At 47.0% G+C, this 19,073-nt stretch overlaps 1 protein-coding gene across 2 annotated transcripts in view; it reads left to right on the top strand.

The window, feature by feature from the left end:
* The first annotated feature begins 1,305 nt into the window (after positions 1 to 1,305).
* Positions 1,306 to 19,073, top strand: part of LOC139383038 (calsyntenin-2-like) — a 480,760-nt gene continuing 462,992 nt past the window's right edge. The window contains exon 1 of one of the 2 annotated variants that reach the window (XM_071127332.1): positions 1,306 to 1,678. In XM_071127332.1, the coding sequence (XP_070983433.1) occupies positions 1,597 to 1,678 (82 nt within the window). In that variant the 5' untranslated portion in view covers positions 1,306 to 1,596. The remainder of the gene's footprint in view (positions 1,679 to 19,073) is intronic. The other variant, XM_071127334.1, reaches the window with a different exon arrangement.

Genomic DNA, 19,073 nt, shown 5'->3' with positions numbered 1-19,073 from the left:
CACAAAGTAGATTTCCTTACCGACTTGCCAAAGCTATAGTTTGTTAACAAGAAATCTGTGGAGTGGTTGAAATACGAGTTGTATTGAGTTCAACCTAAGTGTATGTAAACTGTATTAATGCAGAAATAACATGCAAAATAGGCAACATTTGTTTTGCTAAAAATGTGGAGCTCAAAACAGGTGGTGCTCTATCATAATTTTAACCTGACTTTGTTGACTTACTGTGTGAGGTGAAGAAACAATGAGTGAGGAGCTCAGTTTATTGGTGATGGTAAGTTCAGACAATCAGAAATCCTACATTTCAGTGCAGCAGGCCATTTAGCCGATTTCTATGAATGCTCAGATTCGCACGCACGTCAACATTATGATGACAGAGAAAGGAGACACATGCACATTGTTCACATGGAGCCTCCAAACAAAATACAATTTTAAACAAATGCAAAACTCCTAAATGATAGTATGAATGAAATAAACCAAAACGTGTTTCTCACAAGTGTAACTGGTTGTGAACTCTGCAAACAACCTTTCAATTCTGAGAATGAGAAACTGTACAGGCCAAATTTAACCCATGCACGAAAGTTAATGTAACCAAAGGAAAGGGATGAACAGTAAATGTACTACTGGTGATATATGTAATGGGGAATTGATACAACTAAACAATCAAAGGGCAAACAGTTAACACAATAAAAAAAGGAATGCCCAAGAATTGGCGGGAGACAGCTCAGCCTATTCTGGAGAGCTGGGCGTATTCTGGATAGAGATGCGCCAATATCTTCGTCACTCCCCCCTCCCTAGTTCTTGTCTCAACATTTCAAATTATATCTAAGACACATTATCTTCACACATATTTTCGATGTATTGCTTTTCACTGACAGGCAGCATCTCAATAATCAGCTAGGCCTATTGCCATGCCCCCAATGACTTTATTAGAAAGGTGATTTCTTTCAATCTCCCTGCACTCGGCACCCCATACTCAAAACATAGTCCTGCAGCTATGGATATATATTCAGTATGTGGAGATAAGTGGGTAAGATACATCCTTGGGTTGGTCTCGTGACAGTGGTAGTCTAATGAGCTAATCATCAGTATAACATTCACAATTAATTATCATGATCAAATCGGTCAGATTAATAATTTCAGACAAGGAGAGGAGAAATGTGTGATCGCGGTGCTGTTTAATAATAGGAGGGAGCGGTATGAGTGAATAAAATATGAATATTAATCCATTCCTCTCCTCCCCGTGACGTAACAGTCCAGTCCGGGGTAGCGATGGTCTACGGTCAGGTCTTATCACTAAGCAGTTAGTTGTGCATCGAACAAGCAACGAACGAGCTCTGGTAACTATACCGCGCAGCTTCACGTTTTCTTCGCGGAAGAAGCCTCCTTCCCTGCCTCGCTTTGCGTATACCACGCGCGTATTATTCCACTCTTAGCTCGCTATCTTTAGTCCGAGTCCGGCATATCATCAGTGAACAGTTTTACAGCTTGAAGAAAAGAGAACGTTGGGACAGGCTGAATTGAAGGAGCGGGCGGAAAAGATCGGAGAGAGAGGAGAGAGGTCACCGTGCCCTGTCTGTATTTCGCTCACACCACGCCATGAATATGCAGCGTATATCCGAGGTTGTGCTGCTGGTGGCCGGGTTTGCTTTGGGGCTCTGTGCTTGTCACACCGTGAAAGGTAGGTGAAGGGGAACTTGGCGCTACCTACCCCAAACGTCCTGCGTGGTGCGCTCTCACTCTGCAATGTGCTTCTTGTAGAAGAGGTGGCGATGGGAGGGAGCATAGGGAGAGAGGGTCCATATCGGAGCATTTTGACCACTAATGTGGGCTGATCGCGCTGTGATTCTGTTCATTTAGACCCTCTGATATGATATGGTTATAAGGCTGTCATTTGTAGAGCTTCCGGGGCTCGGGGTGGATTTGTTGATTGTAGGGAAGCTGGTGGAGGAGTGAGTCTATTTCCGAGCAGAGGAGCCTCTGGGACAGGAGGAGTGATGCCGTTGCGTTGAGTGTAACAATGTGTCCAAGTTTTCACTGTGACATAGGTCTATTAATATAGTCTCTCGCCATGTGATAGACATATTTTAGCCTGCCTTCTCTAATCTGCCAAGACAGATCTTAGGTTTTCTAGAGATATGCGGTGGTAATATTAATAGATAGTAGTCTGATATCTTATTGATTAGGACTATTTAGGCCATATAGTGTCATGATGCTGATATACATATGAGTAGGGATCTATTTATCAGATATTGATATGATGATGCTGCCAATGCTGCTGATGGTGATGGTACTGATGGTGATGATGATGATGATGATGATGCTTATTATTATTATTAGCCGTTTAATTGTAATGATCAGCCATAGCATTATCATCACAGGCCTTTAGGCTAATGCTGTTATTGCAGAATTATGATTTATTGATATCGATAATGGATGTTATTGGGGACCGCACTCCCTTGGTGGGATAAATATATCAGTGTTACCGCACATAGGAGACTAACTGCTCTCGAGCTGCTCACGAGCAACTCCGGTGCCACAGGTGAACTGGTTGATCTGGCACCAGGTACACGTAATATACTCCCCGTAGACTGGGGCTTCTGTTGCACCTGGCAGCATTGGCAGTTGTCGGAGGCATGATTAGGTGTTGCTCAGCGCGAGTCCCTGTGCGTCGGATAGAAAGCAGCCTTTGCGCCTGGCTTCTCGTGCGCCCAATAGGCATATTTTGTCTCTATATGTTAGTAGCCCAGTAGTATGGAGACGTATGATAATAACCAATGGCCTGATTAGGGAGGCCAAGCTTGTGCTTCACCTGCATTTTCATTTGAATTTGATTATAGCCTGACCCTGAGCAGAGCTCAAACCAACGGCCAACAGTGTGTGAGAGAGCGAGCGGTAGAGAATGCGCTGTCAATGGTGCTGATTTGCAATAAATGACTGAGCGTGTTTTAATGCGGTGTCCGTGGTGCTGAAGTTACCAATACATGTGTTTGTTGGTGTTTGTGTGCAACTGGATACATGGTCTGTCTTCAACTCCACCCACAAACGTGTAGACTTTGTCCATCTGGAGATTGCATGGTAGTATCTCAGGACTGTAGGGCTTTTCGAGCCCCTGCTCGGCTGCGAAGTAAGAAGTAAACGAATTACCGCCCAGGCAATGGGGGTGGAAACGCCGGCACAACACGGTTCTAATTGAGTCCCCAGGGCCGCAACGCAGCTCTAAATTCGGGAGAAAATGAGAACCCATTGTTCAATTTACAGTTTGTGCTGTTATCCTGGCCCACAAGCCGCATTTTGAAGTTGCATCTTTAAGTCCGTGTAAAAGCGAGAGAAACACGCGTGTGAGACATACAGTAACATTCTGAAAAATGTCGTTTGTTTTCTTCTGCCTTCCCTTAAAATTCAACAGTTGAACGGTGCATCTATGACATTTAAGTAACTAGAGAAAACTTGAATTGATTGTTCTCCTCGAACTCTTTGAGGTGCGCTCTTCCACTGTCATTTCCGTTTAGCCACCGTTTCATTGCAAGAACCGTGAATGAATAATCAACTCCCTTTAATTAATCAAAGTCACCATCAAGGCACCCGCTCAAAATCTAGAGCTGTGTGTTTGTGTGTGTATGCCCGTACCGTAAGTATGTGTGTTGGCCCATGTTGACAGCAGCTAAGTACCCAAAACTGCAAAGAAGTGGCGAAGCTATTTACAAAGGCATTATTGCATTCACGGTTGCACTGCACGCTGTGGCTTAAACGAACCCACCATGTCTCACGTTCAGCTGCGTGGTGGGGATTTTTTTTTTTCGGGTGAGTAGAAAGCAGTGCATTTTTGTTGTTGTTGCCAGAGCTGCCCGGAACTGCGATTTTGTGTAATTCCATGCAATATGAACTCGGAATTTAGATAGCTCATTACCAGCAGTATGTGTATTTTAATTTACCCTCAGTGTCTGTTTCCATGGAGGAACCTTTTGCAGCTTGACTCAGTCAATAGAGGATGCAATTACTTGGTGATACGTATTGGCCTGCTGCAGGAGTATTTGGGCTGTTGTTGTTAGATTAATGTATATGTGAAAATGAGGTACAGAATGCATAAATGTATTATACAGTGCACGGGGTTTAAATAAATCAAATAAAGAGTTGTGATTAACAGAAACGTCCACCTTTATCAAAAAAGAATGTATTATTTCAATATAGGCTATGCTTCCTCTTTAGAACACCTGACCTATAAACTGATTATTCCAAACATTAGGAACAAATTCGTAATATTATGTTGCACGTTGAATTTGTCGGCGTGTTTTGTATACTCAGTGTACATTGTTAATTCAATAATATTATTTGGTGTGTGTGTGTGTGTTCGATATAATAAGCAGAAGAGCGAAAGGAAAGAGGACCCCATCAGCCAATAAAAAAGGCGTGACAAAAACAAGCGTCAGATTTATATCCTCCTTTTGAGAGAGGAAGTGCATTATGGGAGCGCTCTATAAATCGCTGGCCGGGCCAGACAGTGACACAGGAGGCAACACAAATCCTGCCTGACGTGCTGCGACTGGAAAACCATGGTTCAACATGGAGGAGGACATGCTGTTACCTCACTGATCTCAGTACAGCCTTGCTGATCTCAATACAGCCTTTCTGATCTCAGAACAGCCTTGCTGGTCTCTCCTATTTTTTAGATCTGGCTCAAAAACCAAGGCTCAGTGTAGAGGAGTGCAGTAGATCCTAGATTAGCAATATCTGTCATTTTAGATCAGGCTCAGCATGGAGTAGAGCTATTTCACTGATCTCAAAATCAGTGCTCTTATATCAGATTATGGCAAATTATGGAGGAGGAGTGCTACCTCATTGATCTCAGATCTGCTTTATCTGCCGTACTTCAGATCAGGGTTTTGCTAATAGAGTAGTGTCAAATCAGCGTATTATTCTTGTACAGACAAATGTTTAGTGACCAACTCAGTGGCCTTGTTGTTAGAGAGTCTGTCCAGAGATTGCAAGGTTGGGAGTTTGATCCCCTGATGAGTCATAGCAAATACTGTAAAAATGGGACCCAATGCATCTCTGCTTGGCACTCAGTATTAAGGAGATAGATTGGGGATACGGCCCTGCGATAGACTAGTGTCCTGTCCAGGGGGTGTACTTGTACTGACTCATGCTACAGAAAAAGGAGAGAGGCAACCTCCAGGCTACTTAATTACTTTAGTGTAGGAGTTCAGAGCAGAATACTATTATCCTAATGATATCACAAGAGATATAGCTCAGACTCTGGGTTCTTGTTCCAATATCCACTCCAACACTCCACTGAGATATGCTATTGTGTAAATGTGAACATATGTGGAGTATATCACTGTTTAATTCAGAAGAATACAAAAGGTTACAGGTGTATGTATTACGGTGAGCTTATAGCCTCTGGCAATAGTACCTCTGAACCACAGAACACCCGGTTTGCTTTTCAAGGTCTCACTAAATTCTCCCTCCCTCCCTCCCTCCCTCCCTCCCTCCCTCCCTCCCTCCCTCCCTCCCTCCCTCCCTCCCTCCCTCCCTCCCTCCCTCCCTCCCTCCCTCCCTCCCTCCCTCCCTCCCTCTCTTTCTTCAAACATTGCTCATGGCTGTGATTATGTCTTCATGGTCTCTTGTCTCTTGCACTCCTTTCTAGTTTTGTGGAAGGTGAACTGTGTGTGTGTGTGTGTGTTTGGCGATAAGCCTCTACTAATCACAGTGGGAAGGTGAGCTCTCTTGCTCCCCTCCTCTCCCTCTGTGGGGCTATGGCTGACCATACTTAGCACTAGACACTTAACAAAGAGCTGCAGTTAGTTTCAGAATGGTTGAATACGAATAAGTTAGTCTTAGATATTTGGGACAAATCATTCACTAAATCCTAAACCTCATTTAAATCTTGTAATAAATAGTGTGGAAATTCAGCAAGTTGAGGTGACTAAACTGCTTGGAGTAAAGCTGTATTGTAAACTGTCATGGTCAAAACATGTTGATACAATAGTTGCTGGGGAGAAGTATGTCCATAATAAAGCGCTGCTCTACCTTCTTAACAACACCGTCAACAGGCAGGTCCTACAGGCCCTAGTTTCTACCTTCTTAACAACACTGTCAACAAGGCAGGTCCTACAGGCCCTAGTTTCTACCTTCTTAACAACTCTATCAACAAGGCAGGTCCTACAGGCCCTAGTTTCTACCTTCTTAACAACTCTATCAACAAGGCAGGTCCTACAGGCCCTAGATTCAACCTTCTTAACAACACTGTCAACAAGGCAGGTCCTACAGGCCCTAGTTTCTACCTTCATAACAACACTGTCAACAGGCAGGTCCTACTGGTCCTAGTTTCTACCTTCTTAACAACACTATCAACAAGGCAGGTCCTACAGGCTCTAGTTTCTACCTTCTTAACAACACTATCAACAAGGCAGATCCTACAGGCCCTAGTTTCTACCTTCTTAACAACTCTATCAACAAGGCAGGTCCTACAGGCCCTAGTTTCTACCTTCTTAACAACACTATCAACAAGGCAGGTCCTACAGGCCCTAGTTTCTACCTTCTTAACAACTCTATCAACAAGGCAGGTCCTACAGGCCCTAGTTTCTACCTTCTTAACAACACTATCAACAAGGCAGGTCCTACAGGCCCTAGTGTTGTCGCACCTGGACTACTGTTTGGTCGTGTGGTTAGGTGCCACAAAGAGGGACCCCGAAAAATGACAATTGGCTCAGAAAAGGGCATCACAGCTGGCCCTTAAATATACACGGAGAGCTCACATTAATAATATGGATGTAAAACTATAATGTCTCAAAGTGGAGGAGAGATTGATTTCATCACTACTTGTTTTTGTAAGAAATGTTGACAAGCTGAATCTACAGAGCTGTCTGTTTAAACTACTAGCACACAGCTCAGACACCCATGCATACCCCACAAGACATGCCACTAAAGGTCTCTTCACAATCCCCAAGTCCAGATCAGACTATGGGAGGCGTACAGTACTACATAGAGCCATGACTACATTCAATTCCATTCCACAGCGGATAACTGATGCAAGCCGTAGAATCAGATAAAAAAACACCTTATGGAACAGCGGGGACTGTGAAGAGACACACACACACATGATAAGACATGCACTCTACACACACTTACATGTGGATTTTGTATTGTAGATACGTGAGAGTAGAGTAGTGGCCTGAGGGCACACACTTAATGTGTTGTGAAAAGTGTTATGTAATGTAATATTTTGAATTGTATATAACTGCCTTAATGTTGCGTGATCCCAGGAAGACTAGCTGCTGACTTGGCAGGAAGTCAAGGGGATCCTTAATAAATAGAAATACAAATACTATACTGGACACTCTCTGAGGCCCAATGATTTACTCTCTGAGGTGTGAAGCAGGGGGAGCGATAGAGAAAAGAGGAAGAGAGAGGTGTATGTGAGTGGAGAAAACACCAGAGGCTTTTATATAATTAAGACAGAATGTCCTGTGTCTGAGTGCTCCCTGAGGAGAGGAGAGGAGAGTAAAGATTGTTTAGCGAGGGAAAGGAATAACACAAGCAATTAGAGACAGACAGAGAAAAGTAGACCCACTCCCTCACCCCAGTGTTCCCCTCACCTTTTAACAGCAGCAGCAGGAGACATCAAACACCTCGCAAACCCATTACAACCCAGTGTCTCCAGCGTGTGTGTGTGTGTGTGTGTGTGTGCGTGTGCGTGCAACTGTGACTGCGTGTGTGTGTGTGTGTGTGTGTGTGTGTGTGTGTGTGTGTGTGTGTGTGTGTGCGTGCGTGCGCGAGCGTGCAACTGTGACTGCGTGTGTGTGTGTGTGTGTGTGTGTGTGCGTGCGTGTGCGTGCAACTGTGACTGCGTGGGTGTGTGTGTGTGTGTGTGTGTGTGTGTGTGTGTGTGTGTGTGTGTGTGTGTGTGTGTGTGTGTGTGTGTGTGTGCGTGTGTGTGCGTGCGTGAGATAGAGAGAGCGATTAAGGGTGTGTGTGTATTTTGTTTGTTTTTCACACAACAGTAAAACAGAACAGAAGCTTTTAGATAGAGGGTGTTGGCTAGACTCTTCCCTGACACTTCAGCCAACTGTCTGGACATGCCCTTACACACACTCCCAGTCCGCAGTGCTAACCATCATCCTCCACTTCTGCCTTGTTCTCTTCCTCGCTCTCCTTTTCTCCAATCAATCGCTTCCGCACCAATCTCACCAGCTCCCCCTCTCCATTTGTCAAAGTTGACACGCTCAGATCTCTTGCTCGCTCACGCGCACTCTCTCTCTCTCTCTCTCTCTCTCTCTCTCTGATGAGCAGAGAGGAGCAGTGTTGATAGTGTGTGACCTGTTCCTCTCCACCAGCTGAGTCTAGCTGACCTCAGAGGAAATGAACAGAAGGAGACATGGAGAGAATGTCGTCTCCCATGTGGCACATATCAATTCCATGTCATGTCTAAACACACACTTTCACCCTCACACATCGTACGTCTAAGTAATTTATAGGATAAGCAAAATAAAAAAACCCTTCTCCTCAGTAGAGATGTGTCAGAGGAACCCCCCCTCTCCTCAGTAGAGATGTGTCAGAGCAACCCCCCCTTCTCCTCAGTAGAGATGTGTCAGAGGAACCCCCCCTCTCCTCAGTAGAGATGTGTCAGAGCAACCCCCCCTTCTCCTCATTAGAGATGTGTCAGAGAAACCCCGCCTCTCCTCAGTAGAGATGTGTCAGAGAAACCCCCCTCTCCTCAGTAGAGATGTGTCAGATAAACCCCCCTCTCCTCAGTAGAGATGTGTCAGAGAAACCCCCCTCTCCTCAGTAGAGATGTGTCAGAGAAACCCCGCCTCTCCTCAGTAGAGATGTGTCAGAGCAACCCCCCTCTCCTCAGTAGAGATGTGTCAGAGAAACCCCCCATCTCCTCAGTAGAGATGTGTCAGAGCAACCCCCATCTCCTCAGTAGAGATGTGTCAGAACCCCCCCCCCCATCTCCTCAGTAGAGATGTGTCAGAGAAACCCCCCTCTCCTCAGTAGAGATGTGTCAGAGCAACCCCCCCTCTCCTCAGTAGAGATGTGTCAGAGAAACCCCCCATCTCCTCAGTAGAGATGTGTCAGAGCAACCCCCATCTCCTCAGTAGAGATGTGTCAGACCCCCCCCCCCCCCATCTCCTCAGTAGAGATGTGTCAGAGAAACCCCCTCTCCTCAGTAGAGATGTGTCAGAGCAACCCCCCCTCTCCTCAGCAGAGATGTGTCAGAGAAACCCCCCGTCTCCTCAGTAGAGATGTGTCAGAGCAACCCCCCTCTCCTCAGTAGAGATGTGTCAGAGAACCCCCCCATCTCCTCAGTAGAGATGTGTCAGAGAAACCCCCTCTCCACAGTAGAGATGTGTCAGAGCAACCCCCCCTCTCCTCAGTAGAGATGTGTCAGAGAAACCCCCCATCTCCTCAGTAGAGATGTGTCAGAGCAACCCCCCCTCTCCTCAGTAGAGCTGTATCAGAGAACCCCCACCCATCCCAACCCTCTCCTCATTAGGACACTAGAGAAAGTCGTCTCTCTTACATACTGAACACACTCCGCGTGTGACGGTCATCCATCACTGTCTACTCTAACCTGTGATGGCCGTGATGTGCTGTTGGATCCCTGGTGCACTTCTGGATGTCAACCCTATCTCTATGTCAGACCCTTCCCTGACACCGTGTCCTATTTAAATACCCCACTTTCCTATACTACATTAGAGAAGACACAAAGGCCCCAATACAACATCCATGAATACATACAATGAAATGTGATCTCAAAGTATATTAATATGAACACTATCTCCTCTCACTCCTCTTACATGATCATTAACACCTTATTATTATTGCCCAACATTTTATTTGTGAAAACTGGCTGTCCACCAGGGCATTAGGGCACCAGGGCATCAGGGCACCAGGCCACCAGGGCACCAGGCCACCAGGGCATCAGGCCACCAGGACATCAAACCACCAGGGCACAGGGGCACCAGGCCACAGGGGCACCAGACCACCAGGGTACCAGACCACCAGACCACCAGGCCACCAGGCCACCAGGACACCAGACCACCAGGGCACCAGACCACCAGACCACCAGACCACCAGACCACCAGACCATCAGGGCACCGGGGCACCAGGGCACCAGACCACCAGACCACCAGACCACCAGGGAAATAGGGCACCAGGCCACCAGGCCACCAGGGCACCAGGCCACCAGCCCACCAGGCCACCAGGGCACCAGGACACCAGACCACCAGGGCACCAGACAGCCAGGCCACCAGGGCACCAGGCCACCAGGGCACCAGACCACCAGACCACCAGGCCACCAGGGCACCAGACCACCAGACCACCAGATCACCAGGCCACCAGGGAAATAGGTTAACAGACCACCAGACCACCAGGCCACCAAGACCACAAGACCACCAGACCACCAGACCACCAGGGCACCAGACCACCAGGCCACCAGGCCACCAGACCACCAGACCACCAGACCACCAGGGCACCAGGCCACCAGGGCACCAGACCACCAGACCACCAGGCCACCAGGGAAAAGGGGCACCAGACCACCAGACCACCAGGCCACCAGGACACCAGGCCACCAGGGCACCAGGCCACCAGCCCACCAGGCCACCAGGGCACCAGGCCACCAGGGCATCAGACCAACAGGCCACCAGGGCACCAGGCCATCAGACCACCAGGCCACCAGGGCACCAGGCCACCAGGGCACCAGACCACCAGACCACCAGGGCACCAGGCCTCCAGGGCACCAGACCACCAGACCACCAGACCACCAGGCCACCAGGCCACCAGGGCACCAGATCACCAAGCAACCAGGGAAATAGGGCACCAGACCACCAGACCACCAGACCACCAGGCCACCAAGACCACAAGGCCACCAGGCCACAAGGGCACCAGGGCACAGGCTTCCAGGCCACCAAGGCACCAGGGCACCAGGGCACCGGGCCACTGGGTCAATGAGAAAAAAACAATCGGAAATTACTCTATGGTGACATTTTCCTCCCACCACTCCAATAATGTCACCATGTATGTGTGTGTGTGTGTGTGTGTGTGTGTGTGAGCAGTGTGTCTGCCAACTCTTGCTCTCTCTGTAAGTGAATAGCATATGGGATGACAACTGTTGCCTTGGTGGGGAAATAGACAGGTTCATTTAAGTGAAGCTCAGACAGGAGAACAGACAAGCTAGTGAGGAGAGCTTAACACCATCATCAAAGTACCAGAGCACAGGGATAGTGTGTGAGTGTGTGGTTTGGCATGGATGGGGGATTTGGGAAATAGAACTGTAAAATAGTCATTCTTTCTTAACCAATGTGTAATCCCTGTAGTTTAGGACCACCTTTAGGACCACTAACAATTATCAGAATAGAATCCTGTCCAATACACAAATTCATTTGATATTGAAAGAAAATATGTTTGGGTGAGAAGGTGTGTGTATAGATCTCTTGTCTTGATATATTTATTGTACAGATAGATATTTAGACACATACAGATAGATTTGAAAATGCCACCACACGCGCGCGCGAACACACACAGGTTGTTTATGCTGGCCTCAGTTAGGAGAGCGTGAGGGGAACAGATGGGGCCAGCCTTTGTAGAAGGCATGCCATGGATGCTGTAGTTTTATCTTTCTTTCTCTAAAGTGGGTTAGTGACGTACACACACACACACACACACACACACACACACACACACACACACACACACACACACACACACACACACACACATTATTATGTGTCCTCTAACATGTGTGTGATTGTGTGTTGGGTCAGTAACCTAATGTAACAGCGGTGTTTCTTTCTTTTTGATCCTGACGAGATTTTCTTCTTGAGTCTATGATGCAGAGGGAATTCAGAGGTTAATTCACATGTTTCTGTGGTATTGCTGTGGTGAACTACCGATAGTACAAAAGTGGCTATAATTTAATTAGGTGATTCAACAACTGTAGTATAGCAATGTTGAGATGACCTGGTCATATCTTCCTGTTATGGGTTTAATGTTTTTTAAACCTACACTGTTGTCATCATCACCTTCGTCCTGTCCCATGAGCTGCTTGTAAGATCTGGGTCACTGTGTACTGTAGCGCCTCACACCAGTCTACTCTGCTGTGTACCTGCCCCTTGCACTGGTCTCCTGTTTTACACTGACCATCTCTCTCTCTCTCTCTCTCTCTCTCTCTCTCTCTCTCTCTCTCTCTTTCCTTCGTCTCTCTCACTCTCTCCCTCATCTCTCTTACTTTTTCTCTCTGTATCTCTGTCTCTCTCTCTCTGTCTCTCGTTGTCTTCCTCTTCCTCTCTTTGTCTTTTTCTTTCACTCTCTCTCTCTTCTTGTTAATCCCTCTCTCCCTCCCCCTGGGTCTCCCAGCAGACTTCAGCCTACAACATTATTAGTGCTTCTCTAATTACTTTGTCTGGTCTGTATTTGCTCCTCAGGATATCTATCTAGTCTCTCTCTAACTCTATATGCAATCACCACCACTCAACTCCCCCCTCACACAATCCCCCCTCACACAGTCCCCCTCACTCAACTCCCACTCACACAGTTCCCCCTCACTCAACTCCTCCTCACACAGTCCCCCCTCACACAGTTCCCCCTCACACAGTTCCCCCTCACACAGTCCCCCTCACACAGTCCCCCTCACTCAACTCCCCCTCACACAGTCCCCCCCTCACTCAACTCCCCCTCACACAGTCCCCTCTCACTCAACTCCCCTTCACACAGTCCCCCCTCACTCAACTCCCCCTCACACAGTCCCCCCTCACTCAACTCCCCCTCACACCGTCCCCCCTCACACAGTCCCCCTTCTCTAAAATCCCCCTCACACAGTACCCCCCACCTAGTCCCCCTCACAACTCACACAGTCCACCCTCACTCAACTCCCCCTCACACAGTACCCCCCATCTAGTCCGCCCCACAACTCACACAGTCCTCCCCACTGTGTCCCCCTCACACAGTCCCCTATCACTCAACTCCCCCTCACGCAGCCCCCCCCCAACTCCCTCTCACACAGCCCCCCCCCCACTTAGTCCCCCTCATAGCACACACAGTCCCCCTCAAACCGTCCCCCCTCACACAGTCCCCCTACCAGAGTCCCATTTAAACAGCCCCCCCCCTCATACAGTCCATCAGAGCAGCTCTGTAAAGGCACAGGTACTGTAGGACTGAGGGCATAGCTTTCATACTGTGTTCAATTTCAAGTCTGACAAAAATTTCTTCAGTTTAATAAGTGGGATGTGTCATATCAAAGCTACACTCACCCAGGATACTAGTGTAAAGCACACACAGTTTATCACCCTCTACCATAATCACCACAGTCTGTCACCCTCTACCATAACTACCACAGTCTGTCACCCTCTACCATAACTACCACAGTCTGTCACCGTCTACCATAACTATCAGCGTCTATCACCCTCTACCATAACTACCACAGTCTGTCACCGTCTACCATAATCACAACAGTCCATCAACCTCTATCATAATCACCACAGTATTCACCACAGTCTACCACAATCACCACAGTCTATCACCCTCTACCATAATCACCACAGTCTGTCACCCTCTACCATAATCACTACAGTCTATCACCACAATCTACCATTATCATAACAGTCTGTAACCTTCTTCCATAATGACCACAGTCTGTCACCCTCTACCATAATCACCAGTCTATCACCCTCTACCATAAACACCACAGTCTGTCACCCTCTACCATAATCACCACAGTCTGTCACCACAATCTACCATTATCATAACAGTCTGTAACCTTCTTCCATAATGACCACAGTCTGTCACCCTCTACCATAATCACCAGTCTATCACCCTCTACCATAAACACCACAGTCTGTCACCTTCTTCCATAATGACCACAGTCTGTCACCCTCTACCATAATCACCAAAGTCTGTCACCCTCTACCATAATCACCACAGTCTGTCACCGTCTACCATAACTACCACAGTCTGTCACCCTCTACCATAACTACCACAGTCTGTCACCGTCTACCATAACTATCAGCGTCTATCACCCTCTACCATAACTACCACAGTCTGTCACCGTCTCCCATAATCACAACAGTCCATCAACCTCTATCATAATCACCACAGTATTCACCACAGTCTACCATAATCACCACAGTCTATCACCCTCTACCATAATCACCACAGTCTGTCACCCTCTACCATAATCACCAGTCTATCACCCTCTACCATAAACACCACAGTCTGTCACCGTCTACCATAATCATCACAGTCTATCACCACAATCTACCATTATCATAACAGTCTGTAACCTTCTTCCATAATGACCACAGTCTGTCACCCTCTACCATAATCACCAGTCTATCACCCTCTACCATAAACACCACAGTCTGTCACCCTCTACCATAATCACCACAGTCTGTCACCGTCTACCATAATCACCACAGTCTATCACCACAATCTACCATTATCATAACAGTCTGTAACCTTCTTCCATAATGACCACAGTCTGTCACCCTCTACCATAATAACCACAGTCTGTCACCCTCTACCATAATCACCACAGTCTATCACCCTCTACCATAAACACCAAAGTCTGTCACCCTCTACCATAATCACCACAGTCTGTCACCGTCTACCATAATCACCACAGTCTATCACCACAATCTACCATTATCATAACAGTCTGTAACCTTCTTCCATAATGACCACAGTCTGTCACCCTCTACCATAAACACCACAGTCCATCACCCTCTATCTTAATCACCACAGTCTATAACCTTCTATCATAATCACCACCATCCATCACCCTCTAATATAATTTCCACAGTCTGTCACCATCTAACATAATCACCACAGTCTACCATATTCACCACAGTATATCACCCTCTATCATTATCACCACAGTCTGTAACCTTCTATCATAATCACCACTGTCCATCACCCTCTAATATAATTTCTACAGTCTGTCACCATCTAACATAATCACCACAGTCTACCATATTCACCACAGTCTATCACCCTCTACCATAATCACCACAGTCTGTCACCCTCTACCATGACCCCAAGCATACTTCCAAAGTTGTGGCAAAATGGCCAACAAAGTCAAGGAATTAGAGTTGCCAACAGAAAGCCCTGACCTCAATCCTATATATTTTTTCTGGGCAGATCTGAAATAGGGTATCTGAGCAAGGAGGCCTACACACCTGACTCAGTTACTCCAGCTTTGTCAGGAGGAATGGGCCAGAATGTACCCAACTTACTGTGGGAAGCTTGTGGAAGGCTACCCGAAATGTTGGACCCAAGTTAAACAATTTAAAGGCAATGCTACAAAATACTAATTGAGTGTATGCCAACTTCTGACCCACTGGGAATGTGATGAAAGAAATAAAAGCTGAAATAAATAACTCTCTCTACTATTTTTCTGACATTTCACATCATTAAAATAAAGTGGTGATCCTAACTGACCTAAGACGGTGCATTTTTACTTTTATTAAATGTCAGGAATTGTGAATAACTGAATTGAAATGTATTTGGCTAAGGTGTATGTAAACTCCCGACTTCAACTGTATATATGTATATTTTTTTTACATGATTATAACGGTGAATGGGATCATTTGGCTGACCAACATTCCATGACCGTCACAGCCTTAAGGAGACGTGCAGATATTTATTGGATGTGGGATCAGTGTTTTCTCTCTTTCACCCTCTATCCTTTTCATCCTCTCCCTCTGCCCTCTACCCCTCCCTTCCTTTCTCCCTCACCTCTCCTTCTGCCCTCCGTCCCACCCTTCCTTTCTCCCTCACCTCTCCCTCTGTCCTTCTTCTCTTTCTCCCTCTGTCCTCTAGTTCAATACCATTTTAGAAGGACATGCGTCTGGGTGTTTATGCACGTGTGTGTTGTCTGCCAAGGTGACTATTGCCCATTTTCAGATCACGGATCTACTGCTGAAACCCGATTATTGACTCCAAAACCCTGCCCAGAGTGTGTATGTGTATAAGGTACAGTGTGTATGTGTGTGTGTGTGTGTGTGTGTGTGTGTGTGTGTGTGTGTGTGTGTGTGTGTGTGTGTGTGTGTGTGTGTGTGTGTGTGTGTGTGTGTGTGTGTGGATAAGGTGCAGTGTGTGTGTGTCTCCCTGTAGATGACCTTTGGCCCCCAGAGTTCTCAATACTGTGTGAGGTTATGACAGAGTCCAGCCCTAACATCTATCTCTGAGAGTAGAGTAGAGAAGAGTTGGGTGGAGTAGGGTAGAGCATCCCTCTACCAGTCAATGATAGGAAGGCCTTATATAGAACTTCTAGTACCAGAGAAACCATCCCTCTGCACCCAACACCTAGTACCAGAGAAACCATTCCACTGCACCCAACCTTTTACCTAAATATGTAAGCACCACCCATCCTTTATGGGCTAACTGTGGGTGTGCTGGGAGGTGACGGGCTTGCATCATAACACAGTTCAAATGTTAAAACTGGTCCTAGATACTAGAGGATTATTTAATATCCCACCAGCAGTACCCTAAAACTCTGGTATCAGAAGACACTTCACACCTGTGTCCTCCCCTCAAACTCTAAATATAAGTCAGCTATACAAAGCTGAGCCAACACCTCAAACTCTCCATCTCACCAGAACCCATGCTGCTGCACCCATTCACCAGATATTTAAATAGCAGAGAGAAACAACTCAACTGCAATGTGATGTAAACACTACCCAGATACCAGAAGGAAATAGAGGTTTTGTCTGAAGTGATGCTCCGGTCAGAAGTAGTGCGCTACATAGGGAACAGGGTGCCATTTCAGACACATCCTGAGACACTATCCAGCTGCTTCCTGGTGATGTTGGCAGATTCATCCCCAAAGGGTGTCTGGCATACTGCTGGACCCTGGTCCTTCTAATGGGCCACCTGCTGCTGTGGTACATACGGAGGAACAGACAGAGTAGGCAAATAGTGCCGTGTGTGTGAGTGTGTGTGTGTGCTGAAATATCAATTACTGCCTAAGGTCATCATAGTTCTGTCCTTTGTCTGCGTGTGTTCCTTTAGTGTTTTTCAAAGTCTGTGCATCTGACTGTGTGCTTTTGGTGTTGTTTGTCCTTTTACCTTTTTGTTTGAGTGCCTTCTTTTGTACTTCTGTTTGTTTTTGTGTCTGTGTGTGTGTGTGTGTGTGTGTGTGTGTGTGTGTGTGTGTGTGTGTGTGTGTGTGTGTGTGTGTGTGTGTGTGTGTGTGTGAGTGAAAAAGACATCAGTGGGAGGCAATTCCCTACCTTGTGTGAGTATACGCTTGCCTGTGTGTGTCCGATCTAGCCATGCCACACTGCCCTCTCTCTCTCTCTCTCTCTCTCTCTCTCTCTCTCTCTCTCTCTCTCTCTCTCTCTCTCTCTCTCTCTCTCTCTCTCTCTCTCTCTCTCTCTGTCTCTCTTTCTCTCTCTCTGTCTCTGTGTGTGTGACTCCTTACCAGTCTTTCCTTCTCTCCATCTGTTTATTTATGTTCTGCTGTACCCCGCTGGGCACAGGCGAGAGAGGAGGCCACCTGTGGCGTGGGCACCAGAGCACGAACACCAACGCTGAATCCTCCTCTTAGGCCAACACCACACTCGCACACACAGACACACACACACACTTATGCTCAAGCAGCCCTTCCAAACTCTCTCATTGCTCAGCAGTCATGTCTTATTTACCTTTACCTCCCTCCCGCCTCCTTCTCATCCACCCTGTGTGTGTGTGTGTGTGTGTGTGTGTGTGTGTGTGTGTGTGTGTGTGTGTGTGTGTGGATGATGTGCAGGTTCTGTTCATCAACTGACATCATAGGGTCTGCTGTTTATCTTCCTCTCTGACGCCACCTTAGGTGTTGGGCCATATGCAGATGCTGTGTTGAACATAGAAGGAGAGGGAGAAGGAAGAAAAGAAAGGAGAAACATGAGTTGGGAGGAGAAGGAGGTGGAGGAGGAGAAAGAAAAGGAGAAGGAGAAAGGAGAAGGAGGGGGAGAAAGGAAAGGAGAAGGAGAAAGGAGAAGGAGGGGGAGAAAGGAAAGGAGGAGAAAGGAGAAGGAGGGGGAGAAAGGAAAGGAAAGGAGAAGGAGGTGGAGAAGGAGAAAGAAAAGGAGAAGGAGAAAGGAGAAGGAGGGGAGAAAGGAAAGGAAAGGAAAGGAGAAGGAGAAAGGAGGAGGTGGAGGAGGAGAAAGAAAAGGAGAAGGAGAAAGGAGAAGGAGGGGGAGAAAGGAAAGGAGAAGGAGAAAGGAGAAGGAGGGGGAGAAAGGAAAGGAGAAGGAGAAAAGAGGAGGTGGAGGAGGAGAAAGAAAAGGAGAAGGAGAGAGGAGAAGGAGGGGGAGAAAGGAAAGGAGAAGGAGAAAGGAGAAGGAGGGGGAGAAAGGAAAGGAGAAAGAGAAAGGAGAAGGAGGGGGAGAAAGGAAAGGAGAAGGAGAAGGAGGAGGTGGAGGAGGAGAAAGAAAAGGAGAAGGAGAAAGGAGAAGGAGGGGGAGAAAGGAGGAGGATTAAGTTAGCAGTAAGCTACATAGATGGTGAAAGACTGAAGCAAAATGAGGAATGGGTTGATTTAGATGGGGAACAACATCTTTGCTCCAGTTTGGTTGGTGCCACCGCTGAGAGCAAGGTGTTTCCATTAGAGGTGTCAACATGGCCTCATTAGAGTACGACAGACCTGGTGCAGATCTGGTGCAGACTTGGTGCAGATCTGGTGCAGATCTGGTGCAGAACTGGTGCAGATCTGGTGCAGATCTGGTGCAGATCTGGTGCAGAACTGGTGCAGATCTAGTGCAGAACTGGTGCAGACCTGGTGTTCTGTGATGTGTACTGTGTTTACAAGATACCTTGGGTTTCATGCGGACTCACTCTGCACAGACAGCTGAAGGTTCCATGGTTAGCTTAGGGAAACAATCACATGGAATGGTTCTCTGTCACTCTCCCCCTTTAGTGGACATCTTTGAGACACATACTCTCTCTATATATTTCTATTTCTGTCACTCTCAAAAGCAAGAGTTAATTACTATTCCTCCCCTCGGAGAGAATCTTCTGCTTATGTGCATGTAATCCAGAGTAGTGCTTTTTTCATTTTCCCTCAGTATCGATGTCTCTCTCAATTCAATTCAATT

The sequence above is a fragment of the Oncorhynchus clarkii genome, chromosome 24 (genome assembly GCF_045791955.1).
Source record: "Oncorhynchus clarkii lewisi isolate Uvic-CL-2024 chromosome 24, UVic_Ocla_1.0, whole genome shotgun sequence".
Lineage (NCBI taxonomy): Eukaryota > Metazoa > Chordata > Actinopteri > Salmoniformes > Salmonidae > Oncorhynchus > Oncorhynchus clarkii.
Note: the sequence above shows the minus strand (reverse complement) of the source record. Positions and strands in the feature narration are given on the sequence as shown.